A 13704-nucleotide genomic window follows, 5' to 3' on the forward strand; every position below is an offset into this window, starting at 1 on the left:
ACTACGGGAAAGATTTATGTCATTTTTATTGTTTTTTTATTTTTTTACTAGTAATGTCGACGATCTGCGATTTTTATCGGGACTGTGACATTGCGGCGGACAGATCGGACTCCTAACTGACCCCTAACTGACATTTTTGACACTTCTGTGGGTACTAGTGACATTACTACAGTAAGTGCTAAAAATATTACTGTAATAATGACACTGGCAGGGAAGGGGTTAACAGTATAGGTGCTCAAAGGGTTAAATGTGACCCTAGGGGAGTGATTCTAACTGTGGGGGGGCATGGCTTCTGAGATGACCACAGAGACATTTGATCCTATATAGAAGGATCACATTAGCTCTGTGATCATTTCAGGGAGAAGAACAGTCAGCTGTGTTTACAACAGCCGAACCATCCTTCTCTCTCAGTGGGGAACGATCGCTGGTGTCAGGTGGCAATCGGAGCCGCCTGACACACTCCCTCATCACAGAGTTTGATTGACAGCAGCAGGAGCCAATAGCCTGTTAAGGTGGGACAGAGCGGAGAGAGACGCTGCCCTTGGGCACATTGCTGGATCACGATGGGGCTCAGGTAAGTATAAGGCCCCTTTCACACCAATGCAACCTAAAAGTTGCGTGATTTTACCGGGAATTTTTTGGGCAATTTTTTTGCTGCGATTTTACCGTGATTTTGACTGGACTTGAAGCAGTGCCTATGTCTATGGGCCCCAAAACGCATTAAAATTGGCCCAAAGTAGTGCAGTGACTACTTTGAAGTCATTATGACTTGAAGTCGCACAGAAATGAACGGTACGACTTGTCATGCAACTTTTCAGTCCCAAAACGCAGGACAAGTCACACAAATGTAAAAGGGGCCTAAGCGGGGGGGGGGGGGGGCTTTGGGGGGGGGAGCTGGATACAGAAGTGCATATTCATGAAGGTAAGGAAAACCTTCAGCCTTTAGAACCACTTTAAAAAGAGCACCAAAACTCACCATCCTGAAATCAATTAAAAACAAATAAACAACTGAACACTGCTGTGTTTTTGGTGGGATTTTTGAGTCCCATGTGCATGTTTCACAGGTGCATGCTGGGAGTCAGGTAACCAGTAAACACACAAAAATAGGGTTTCCATCCGTCCGGATTTCACGGACAGGATCAGATGCGGATGGCAGCGGGTGTCAGCGGACATGTCTCCGCTGACATCCGCTGCCCCATAGGGATGCATGGAGGATCCAATCAGATCTGCCTAAAAAACTGACAGGCGGATCTGATCGGATCTTTCGTGTGAAAGGACCCTCAGGGCTCTTTCACATGGAGCGGACCGCATTGCGATCCGCTCCGGCACTTTTTTTTTTTTTTCACGGAGCGGATGACATTTGTGTCATCCGCTCCGTATGTCCGCATATCATCCCATCCGTTTGCGGATGATATACGGACATAATGTAAGTTTATGGGCATTGCGGATGTCAGCGGATGACACCGCTGACATCCGATTTTCCTTCCTTTTCGTTTTTTGAACAGATGAAAAAATAGGGTTCAGTTCCGTTCTAAAAAACGGAACAGAACTGAAAGGAAGGAAATCGGATGTCAGCGGATGGTATTCCGCTGACATCCGCAATGCCATAGACTTACATTATGTCCGCAAATCATCCGCAAAAAAATAGGATGATTTGCAGACATACGGAGCGCCCGTGTGAAAGGGCCCTAAAGTGTGTTTTTTCAGTGGTTCAGTTTGAATGGAGGAAAGAAAGCTACTTGCTAGCTACAAGCATGTTATTAGATGAGACAGAATACTGAAAATATAATGAGGGTACAAAAATGTGCCTGAAGCAACCAATCCAGATGTTGATCCAAATGCTAAAACATCTGCCCTCCAGACCCCATTGTAGATGTTGGTCTCTCCCATCTCAATGCTCTTAAAGCGGTAGTATACCGCTTTTTTTCACTTTTACCTACAGGTAAGCCTATAATAAGGCTTACCTGTAGGTACAATTAATATCTCCTAAACTGGCACGCTTTAGGAGATATTTTGCAGTGCATGCAGCCGCTCACACGAGTGGCGCATGCGCTTGGAAGGACCTTCAGCTTCCCTTGCCGGGAGCCTGCTGGAAAATGACTCCCGCGCGCATGCGCGGGAGTGACGTCATAGCGGCTCCGGCCAATCACAGCGCCGGAGCCGCCGAACCCGGAAGAGATGCCGCGGGATCATGTCAGCGCCCGCAGCGGTGTTCGGGGCTTCGTTCTAAGGTAAGTAATTCATAATGAGCTAGTATGCAATGCATACTTGCTCATTATGCCTCTGTCTTGCAGGTTTTTTTTATTTTAGGTTTACAACCGCTTTAATTCTTCTGAACTAGAACTACATAACTTGAAATCCAGAAATCTAATATTGAATGTGCTGGTTCTGTATAATGTACTTAATTTGTACTATAAAGAAGTAGTATACATGTGGTGAATGAAATACCCACAAATAGCTATATAAAGGACCCAAAATAACCAAAAATGGACTGGTGTCTTTAGATGGACTGGTGTCTTTATTCAACCTTACCAACTATGTAAAAAATAACTACATACAAATATAACTGCATAAAGGACCTTATGAAGAGGAATGCACCCTTTGCCTTTAAGCCCCGTACACACGTACCGATCGTCGGCCGACCGATCGGCCGTCTTTTGTCCAGGGCTGTCGTGTCTGTTGAAAACTGCAAAAGACTGCACACGAATTTTGTCGGACAACAACAGCCGACTGCAGAAGTGATGTCATGTGATGGTTAACTTTCCTTGTCTTTTTTCTTTTCTGAGCATGCCCAGTCTTGCAAATCTGCTGTCTGTCGGCCGAAATCTGTACTGACTGGCGAACAATCGGCCGTTCTGGTTTTGGCCAACAAAAAATTTTAATGCTTGCACGACAGATTCTGTTCGGCCGAAAATGCGCTGTCGGCTGTCGAAAGCATCATACTAACAAGCCGACAATCGGCCGATCGGTCGTCGGCCGAAGATTTACGGCCGACATTCGGTACGTGTGTACGGGGCATTACTCTACAAATCCTGAGCTATACGTAGTGGGATTTTGCATTGTTATTCAAGGAGAAGAAGGCTTCTAGTTTTTCTTTTCATCTAGTGTTTCTGTTATTTTGTCCTTCCCTTGTAGAATAAGGGCCCTTTTGTATGAAAGTTGTTCAGTTGTTTTATTGAAAAGATACATAAAGTTTATCTTTTGTGAGTACATATTATGAATTATCATTTTAGTATTTGTAAATAATTTTGGTGTGACTTTAAAAATGCTTACATACATTTTGTATCATAATGACATTGCATTTAATATACAGATCAGTAGATATCTTTTCCAAAAGTTCAACAGATTTTATTAAGTTTCCCTCAGTCACTTTAAAATGCTTGGGCATAAATTAGTAAACTTTTCCCTGCTTCTGCTTGGCAGATTTTTATTTTTGACAGAATATTCTTTGATTGATCATAGACAGATTACCATGATTAGCTTGGAATTAGGCCCCTTTCACACACCCCGTCCGTCGGACGGACTCCGTTTTTCTCAGCGGGGGATTGATCGGCCGATCCCCCGCTGAGCAGGAGGATGACAGCTGTTCTCCGCGCTGTGTGCGGAGACACAGCTGTCAGTGCCCCATGCATCTCTATGGGAAAAATCGGATGGGAACGGACCGTCAGTCCGTTCTCATCCAATCCCATCCGATCTGCTGAACCGATGGAGAATAGGGTTTCTATCCGTCCGGATTTGACAGATCGGATCGGATGTCAGTAGACATGTCTCCGCTGACATCCAATGCCCCATAGGGATGCATGGGGGGACCGTTCAGATCCGCCCAAAAAACAGACATGCGGATCTGAACTGTTCGCCTATGTGAAAGAGCCCTAAATGTGTGCAGCCCCTACCTATATCCTTCCCTGTGCATTAGTTGTAATGGTAGAAGCAAGTATATATGCATATCTTTTTTTTTTATTATTATTATTATTATTATTATTATTATACAGGATTTATATAGCGCCAACAGTTTGTGCAGCGCTTTACAATGTGAGGGAAGACAATACAGTTACAATACAATTCAATACAGGAGGAATTAGAGCTTACAATCTAGAAGGGAGGGTCAAGTGAAACAAAAGGCAATAACCTTGGGGGATGGGCTGAAGGAGAAAATGGAAGTATAGTTGTTAGGTGTGGGTAGGAAAGGCTTCTCTGAAGAGGAGGGTTTTCATGGAGTACGACTTGTCATGCGACTTTGCAGTCAGTAATGTTCCAACTAATGTATGGACACCTTTGCAAACTCTCCCAAACATGCATCCACATAGGTGTGCTATAAAGAGCAGAACATAATCCAGTTATATCTTTGCTGATGCATTAGTCACATGTCCTCATCTTAAGAAGATGTAAAGTGTTGACCTATTAGCACTGCCAGATGATCATTCGCCAAAATTCCCATGGAAGAGACCACATGACCCATGCCTCACTATTGGTCATATGCTTGGCATCAGAGGGGGGAAAGAATTCAAAGTATTCCAGAACAAATGCAATTATTTCCAACCTTTTTTTTTTTCAAACATTTTTATAATCATTCAGGGAAAAGTTGTATAAAACAAACTTATATGGATAGTAAAGGTCTGTTTATGTAATGGATTGTGCCATGAATTGTACTTTATGAGAGTAAAGTGAAAACTGATATTTCCAGTTAAATAAACGTTAGAAGGATATAATATCTACTAGCTTTTCTTGTTTCTTAGGAGGATATCTGTATTAAGGTGCTCCGTTCACTCTTTTGGGTTTTTTTTTTTTATGTATATTTCATTACTGTTGAAAGAAGAGCAGTGAGTTCCCAAGGACAAGAAATAGGATTTGGGTATTTCAACAGAGATCTCACCAGAGGAGCTCATAAAAGCTATGGGAAGGTGGTGGGTCATTTAAAGCAGAATTGATTACATCTCCCAGGGCTCCTGAAACAACATGAATACATACTTATGCCTCGTACACACGCGTCGATGGTTGGCTGTGAATTTTCGGCCAACGTCCGATCGGCCGATTTTCGGCTTGTTAGTATGATGCTTCCGACAACCGACTCCGACTTTTCGGCCGAAAAAAATCTGGTGTGCAGGCTCTAAAATTTTTGTTGGCCGTCAACACAACGGCCAGTTTTCCATCAGTCAGTACAGATTTCGGCAGACAAAAATCAGATGAGCAAGACTGGGCATGCTCAGAGAAGAAAAAACACACGGAAAGTAAACAAGCACATGACATCACTTCTGAAGTAGATTTTTGTTGGCCGAGAAAATTCGTGTGCAGTCTAGGCACATTCCGACCAACAAAACACCACTCTGGACAAAAGTCGGACGATTGGTCGGCCGATAATTGTTGCGTGTGTACGAGCATTAGCATATGTAAGCTCTTACCATTACCATGATTAAGGGAGAGGGGAAAGTTGAACTGTGCACATTGTGGATGTTTGCAGCTTTACCGTTGGATTTATAGACATGGCATTTAACTGAGATCCTAGGACCATGATTTTGCCTAGAGTTCCTTTTAAAGAGGAGCCCTGCCCTATATTGAACTATATCATTTAGTGGAACCCTGTCATTACTCTTTTCTCTTTGGAAGATATAGGTGCCACTAAACATGGAGGGTACTGGACACACACAGAGCATGCGTCATGAAGTACAATCAGTGCTAGTCTATTGAATATAGACACCAACCTCTACTACAGAGATTAACTGTCCATGTGATGAATGCATTCTCACAAAGCACTATAGACCATAGGCGTGCACACAGGGTGTGCCGGGTGTGCCTGGGCACACCCTAATCACCTAGGGCACATTAGCATTATCGCTCTGTTTGCCAGTGAGGAGATGGGAAAGATCTCCCTCGGACCTGCTCTGCCATAAGAGAAGTGCCACACACTTCAATTTCACTGTGCCAGCAGGGAGAGTAATGTACCGGGGCCATATACATGTAGGCAAACACATGCATGTGTATTTAAACTTTGGGGTGCACACCCTAATGCAATAGGCTGCGCACACCTATGCTATAGACAACCAATACAATATCGGGTTTGGCTTGAGCTCATACTTACCTGTAACCCCACTCTAGGGAACTATTAGACAGTCCTCTGTAGTCTTTCTCCCAAACTGTACATGTCCTACAGACCAACAATGCAATTATCATTTAAAGAAATGATGCACTTTGTCCAGGTTTCCTCCCCCCCCCCATTCTTTCTAGTAGCATTCTCACCTTTCCTTGACTCTCCCACTACTCTATTCAGCTGCTGGATGCAGGGTATACCCAATAATTACAAAATGACAATCACGGAGGAGTATAGGAGTCACACTATGTAACCTTGCCGGGCCAAGCAGTGCTGTCATATGCATGGTCCATAGCCCTGGGTATGCTAGGAATCTGGAAAACTGTAGTTTGCACTGGCCTTTCCTTTCACTCCTGGCAGCATAGTCAAGGGTCCCCAAACTACAGCCGGTGGGCCAAATCTAAACTGCTGCAAGATTTTATCCAGCCTCTGATGTAAGGGGGACTCTGATTGGGGACACTAAAGTAAGGGGGGACCCTAATAAGGTCCATTTTTAAAAATAGTCCTGTACAATTTTAATCCAGTTCAGGTGCGATTTCAAGTAAAAATATGCGACTGAATTGCCCCTGCAAGGCAATGTCATAATGTGCTAATATGCATTGCATACTAGCACATTATGAGAGACTTAGCGTAGAAGGAAGCCTTCCAATGTGCTGAGAGGGCTGACATCTTTCCATGGTTTTCCTTCCAGGTTTTCCTCCACCGGGTACATGAGCGGCTGGGGGCGCGATGATGTCGCATGTGTGTGGGAGCCGCTGTTTATGACACAGGCTGTGAAGGCCCGGGAACTGTATGCCAGACCTTCAGAGCATATGCGTTGGTAATGTCCCTGGCTACCTGCACTCTGAATATCTCCTAAACTGTGCAAGTTTAGGAGATATCCACAGTACCTATAGTACCTATGGACCGGAAGGATTTACCCCCTTAGTGACCAGGCCATTTTTGCGATATGACACTGCGTTACTTTAACTAACAATTGCGCGGTTGTGTGATGCTGTACCCTAATAAAATATATGTCCTTTTTTTCCCACAAACAGAGCTTTCTTTTGGTGATATTTGATCACCTGTGTGATTTTTATTTTTTGCGCTAAACAAAAATAAAAGCGACGATTCTGAAAAAAAAAAAAAAACGCAATATTTTTTCCTTTCTGCTATATAACATTCCCAATAAAAAAAAATAAAAAATATATTTTTTTTCATCAATTTAGGCATATTTGTATTCTGCTATATATTTTTGTTAAAAAAAAATCTCAATAAGTTATATTGATTGGTTTGCGCAAAAGTTATCGCATCTACAAACTAAGGGAAAAATGCATGTCATTTTTTTATTCATTTCATTTTTCTTTCACTAGTAATGGCAGTGATCAGCGATTTTAAGCTGCGGACAGATCGGACCTCTAACTGACATTTTTGACACTTTTGGGAGGCGGGGGGGAGACCAGTGACATTATTACAGTGATCAGTGCTAAAAATTGCATATTTTTAGCACTGATCCAGTGGTGTATTTAGGTTTTGTGCTGCCCTAGGCCTGACTAAACTTGTGCACCCCCTAATTTAAATATGACCTGCCCCTTCCTGTAAAGGCCACACCCCTTTCTGTTTATAACCCACCCTCTCATCTGTAAACCACAGACCATAACCACAGTCTATCAGTGCCCATCAGTGTAGCTTCATCAGTTCCCATAAGTTCAGCCTCATCAGTGCCTCCTCTTTACTGCCCATCAGTGCAGCATATCAGTACAGCCCCATCAGTGGCCACCAGTGCAGCCTTATCAGTGCCCATTAGTACAGCCTTATGTCATGGGATTAGTAAGATTACTCTTTTAAGATATTTGGACTTGTGTTTTCTGCCACTGATTGTAATTATAGGATTATTTCACTTATTTGTATAATAAATAGGAAGCCCATAGTCATTATACAAATAATGAAATATATTTTTTGCTGCCCCCCTGCAAAGTGCCGCCCTAGGCCTGGGCCTTGTTGGCCTAGGCCAGAATACAGCACTGCACTGATCACTGTAATAATGTCACTGGTCTCCCCCCTAATAATGCCTGTTACTGTAATAATGACACTGGCAGGGAAGGGGTTAACACTGGGGGTGATCATGGGGTTAAATGTGTGCCTAGGGAGTGTTTTCTAACTGTGTGGGGGATGGGCTTATAATATGAACACAGAGACCCGTGTTCCTAAATAAGAGGAACACAGGATCCCTGTGTTCATTACTGACAGAACAGCGGTCACTGACAGAACGGCATGAGTTCTGTCTCTATATTTTTGCATCGGCTCTCCGGTGCCACCGGCGCTATTCAGGATAAGGGAACCTGGCAGTGAAGTCTTCCGGCTTTACAACTGGCTCCCTACCGAGCATGCACGAAGTGCGCTGTGCTTTCTAATTGGCCCGGCGGCGGAGGAAGGAGGCCGAACTTCTGATGGACAGCGTCACGGCGCTGTATCCTGGAAGTAGGGAAGGGTACCTGTCAAAAACAGGTACCCGCTCCCCCTGAAAGGTGCCAAATGTGCCACCAGAGGGGGGAGGAAGAATATAAGCGGAGTTCCACTTTTAATTGAACAAGGTGAAGCTAGAAGCTGATTGGTTACTGTGCAGTTTTAGTAAATCCCGCCCATAGGAAAGAATATAAAGGTTTATACTAGTCTCAGTACATGGCTGACACCTGCCTCCTGTCTATGACTTGTAGAGCTCACAATTAGGACAGAAAATCCTTGTAGTGTCCCTGGAAATCAGAGAGAGATCCCCATTCCCTGCTATTGTGATGTCATATAATGTAATAGACTGGGTGTCACGGCTTCCGGGTACACACTGTTTTGTTATGACAGATCCTGTGTTGTCACAAGGCGGAAAGCACGATGTGTCACGTCTCACACAGAGTTTCTAGAATCAGCCGACCCACATCCTGCCTCCCCCCCCCCCCTCCCCTCCTCTGTGACGTCTCCTGTCTGGAATGTCCAAGTGTGTCATTGAAACGATCAGATCCAATCAAAATGGGGGGGTGTGAGGGAGCGGCCAATCAAAATGGTAAAGCCTAGTGTGTACGTTCTATGAGGGGGCGGAGCTTGCAGAGTTCAGGCTCGTATAGTGGCGGTGAGAGTGCATGTGCTATATATACACAGGAGGCTATAGGGTCCCGTTATACTTATTGGCTGCATCGCGTGTACAGATGGCTCCTCCAGCACCTGGGACGGTAAATCACGAATCCAGAAGGATAGAAGACTGTGAGTCCCGTACTGGGTGAGTGAGCCAGCACTGACAACTCCTTTCTTCTATCACTGATAGGATCTGGTATATACAGGGAGGGGGCAAATAGGGATGCCACCTCACCCCTTTCAATCAGGAAGCTTCTTAATTACACAGGTTCTGTGGCTGATTAAGGTGCTAATTAAACTCCCTCAGGCTCCGTTCACATACTGGCGTATCAGATCGCGGGACGCCCAGGCGATTCCCGTCACTTACAATGGCACCCCCAAACACGCAGTAAAATCGCACACACAGGATCGTGAAACACCTGTAGTTCTTGTACTTTTTTTGGGCGACAGGCGTCCTGCGATTCTGTTTGCATGACTTTACGGCGTTTCTTGTTTGGGGTACCATTGCAAGTCACGGGAATTGCACAGGTGCTCCGCGATCTGCAATGATTCGGAATCGCCGCAATTCTGCCAGTAATCTGATACGCCCAGAGCTGGCCCAAGACATTGTGCTGCCTGGGTTCAAGAATGAAATACTGCCCCTCCCACCCAAAAAAAAAAAAAATCACGCCCAACAACAGGCCCGCACGTCTATTATTACATACTGGCGTATCAGTTCGCGGGACGCCCGGGCGATTCCCGTGACTTGCAATGGCACCCCCAAACACTGCACGATTTTGCCACGTTTGTCACCTGACGAATCACAGTAAAATCGCGCACACAGAATCGTGGGACACCTGTAGTTCTTGTACTTTTTTTGGGCGACAGGCGTCCTGCAATTCTGTTTGCACGACTTTACGGCGTTTCTTGTGTGGGGTACCATTGCAAGTCACGGGAAATGCACAGGCCCCCTGCGATTTTCAATTATTTGAAATGGCCGCGATTCTGCCAGTGATCGGATACACCCAGGGCTGGCCCAAGACATTGTGCTTAGAAAAAGAGAGAAAGGAGGCGCAAACACCTAGTGCATTACCCGTGGTCACTGTTTGCAAAATTTTAATAAAATGCCAAATGCATACTCACAGACATAAAGATGATAAAATCGTGTTACAAGCATCCACCATATGTGAACAGGAACAAGTCCTTCAATCAGGACCGCTAACGCGTTTCGGGGTTCAAGCCCCCTTCTTCAGAGCTTGTAACACGATTTTATCATCTTTATGTCTGTGAGTATGCATTTGGCATTTTATTAAAATTTTGCAAACAGTGACCACGGGTAATGCACTAGGTGTTTGTGCCTCCTTTCTCTCTTTTTCTATGTACCCATGCTGGAGTTTCCTGCCTGAGGAGAGCAGCACGCCAGTCTTCCCCTTCGGAGCGAGCGCTGGGCTGAATTTTGTACTCAAGACATTGTGCTGCCTGGGTTCAAGAATGAAATGCTGCCCCTCCCACCCCCAAAAAAAAAAGAAAATCATGCCCAACAAAAGGCCCGCACGTCTATTATTTTATATAAAATTTAGAAGTTATTATATATACTGTTATCTTCTTCCATAACTCACTGCCGGACCACCAAACAACCACTGTCTGTCCTCAGTCCTTCTGTCACTCCTGTGTTTGCCACACCCACCGCACTAGAAGATCCAGCCTGCCCTCCGTTAGATGGAGTGCGCTGATGTATGACGTCATTGCGCACACCATAATCGTGTGAGGAACGTTCCCCCGGAGGAGACGCTCCGCCTCCTCATACTCATCAGTTTGCCCTATGGACACCAGTATGAGATGGGGTAATGCCGCCCGTAAACATGGCGCAAACTGATGACACACAAAAATTCTGATAAAAAAAATCTTGGGAGTCAATTTGCTGCCCCTCCTTAAGTGCTGCCTGCGTCCAATGGACCCAGCGGGACCCATAGTATGGCCCTGGATATGGCAGTATGTGAACAGAGCCTAAGTAAGTTAGCATCACCTTAATCAGCCACAAAACCTGTGTAATTCATGTGTGTCCTGATTTAGGCCCATTTCACACTTGTGCAACCTAAAAGTCGCACGAATTTTACCTCAATTTCTTTGCTGTGATTTTTGACTGGACTTGAAGCAATGCCTATGTCAGTGATGGCGAACCTTGGCACCCCAGGTGTGTAGGAACTACATTTCCCATAATGCTCATGCACTCTGCAGTGTAGTTGAGCATCATGGGAAATGTAGTTCCAACACATCTGAGGTGCCAAGGTTCGCCATCACTGGCCTAGGTCTATGGACCTCAAAACGTATCAAAGTGGGACCAAAGTAGTGCAGGGTCTACTTTTGAAGTCGCACAGATATGAACGGTACTCTTTGGAAATCATGGAGTACGACTTCTCATGCGACTTTGCAGTCCCAAGTCGCAAAACAAGTTGCACAAGTGTGAAAGGGGCCTTAAAGGGATGAGGTGGCAGATGTGACATAGAGGTCTGTCAATGTTTTCACCCAACAGGCACACACGATTCACATAAGATTCACCTGGAAAATGTGTAAGTCTTGGGTAAGAGTTACGTGAAGTTTAGGTAACCCCGCCCCCCCCCAGGGGCTCATACACACGCAACAACCGGTAGAACGTTTTTTTGTACATGTTTGTAAACTGATAAGTATTGATAAAAACCAGTTGTATCCCAAGAAAGCTGCTGCCCCTGTGTATATCCTGATTGGAATGGGTGAGGCAGGGAAAAATGACAAAGAGGCTTGTTAGTATATCAAAGTACACACAGTGACCGAGAGAGAAGCCCATCGCTGGGCTGCTTCTCCTTTCACTGTCCATTCACAGACTGGGGCGGGTATAGGACAACCTGGGCTCAGGGGAAGTGGGTTCAATGATGCTGGATATTAGACTGAGGACATCTGGTGGTGTAAAATAAGTACTACAGGGGAGAGCTCTGGAGTGAAGGTGAAAAACTTTTTATCTTTTAATGGGCTGTTCATTTTTACCCTGTTTTTGGCTGAAGGTTTGCTTTAGGCTTCGTTCACAGCATGGTGCAGAGACATCAGTTTTTCTGAATGCATTCTGCAAGGGCACCAGAAAGCAAATTGTTCTCTATGGGTCCTGTTCACACCACGACACTGGCATCACGAGCAGATTTTTTTTCTGCATGGGAAATAAAACTGAAATCAACATAGGTGTGAACCGGGCACATTACTGACAGCAACGTGCATGACAACTGAGGTAAGCTGATGTCTCTGCAAGGTTTTCCCATCCGTTTTCATGCATGCATGTATGATGTGACCGAGCCCTTAAAGGGGTTGTAAAGGCAGAAGGTTTTTTATCTTGTTGCATTATATGCATTAGGATAAAAAGCCTTCTGTGTGCAACAGTCCTCCTAATACTTACCTGAGCCCCCTCTCTATCCAGCGATGTCCACGTGTGCCTCAGCCACCCAGGTATTAGTCTCCATTCTAATTAGCCAAGACACTGCAACGGCACCATTGGTTCCCACTGCTATCAATCAAACTCAGTTAGCCAATCAGGAGAGAGGGGGCAGGGCCTGAATGGATACACGAAGCTGCAGCTCGGCTGCCCCCATAACAAGCTGCTTACTGTGGGGGCACTCAACAGGTGGGAGGAGCCAGGAGCTCCATCCAGGGACCCGAGAAGAGGAAGATCCGGGCTGCTCTTTGCAAAACGACTGCACAGAGCAGGTAAGCATAACATGTTTGTTATTATAATAGAAGAAAACAGACTTTACAATCACTTTTACCACTTTAAGGCTCTGTTCACACCTGGGCATTTTTCAGCTGGTAAAACGCTCATCTCTGAAGTCTCAGAACACCCAACAAGCAAAATCCTATTCATTTCAATGGCCCCTGTTCACATATGAGTGTTTTGTCGCCTGAAGCTCAAAAAAAGTACATGAGCTTCTTTTTTGGCAGATTACAGGCGTTTTTGTGCCTGCCTCCAAACACCTGAAAAAATGCCCGAAAAAACCACCTGAAAATGATACGCTCAGGTTAGAGCTGCACGATTCTGGCCAAAATGAGAATCACGATTTTTTAGCTAGGAATAAAGATCACGATTCTCTCACGATTCTCTGTGTAACAAAAAAAATTGGGATAACTTTACTGTTACGTTTTTTTTTTATTATTCATTAAAGTCTATTAATTGCGTTTGAAAGACTGCTGCGCAAATACAGTGTGACATAAAATATTACAACAATCGCCATTTTATTCTGTAGGGTCTCTGCTATAAAATGTTTGGGGGTTCTAAGTACTTTTCTAGCAAAAAAAAAATGATTTTAACTTGCAAGCAACTAGTGTCAGAAAAAGGTCTAGTCTTTAAGAGGTTAAACTTCCTTTCTCCCTGGCAGAGGGAAGGAAAAGATACAATGTAATCATTTTGTTTATAGTTACTGGGAGACTTAATGCTGATAGGCATTTGCAGGAGGCTTTTTTTTTTTTCCACAGCTGTTCTCTCTGCTTCCTCACAGCTATGCAAAGAATCAAGCATATGT

General features: G+C 44.6%; 1 protein-coding gene across 2 annotated transcripts in view; it reads left to right on the plus strand.

Moving 5' to 3' along the window:
* PNP (purine nucleoside phosphorylase) overlaps positions 1-13704 on the plus strand; it is a 54666-nt gene that overhangs the window by 17112 nt on the left and 23850 nt on the right. The window contains exon 1 of one of the 2 annotated variants that reach the window (XM_082244047.1): positions 9186-9332. The exons of the other annotated variant lie outside the window; for it this stretch is intronic. Within the exon in view, the coding sequence (XP_082100173.1) occupies positions 9196-9332 (137 nt within the window). The 5' untranslated portion in view covers positions 9186-9195. Of the gene's footprint in view, positions 1-9185; positions 9333-13704 lie in introns of those variants that run through there. 2 annotated transcript variants of the gene reach the window in all.

This window comes from Pelophylax lessonae (genome assembly GCF_965119305.1).
Source record: "Pelophylax lessonae genome assembly, chromosome: 1".
Lineage (NCBI taxonomy): Eukaryota > Metazoa > Chordata > Amphibia > Anura > Ranidae > Pelophylax > Pelophylax lessonae.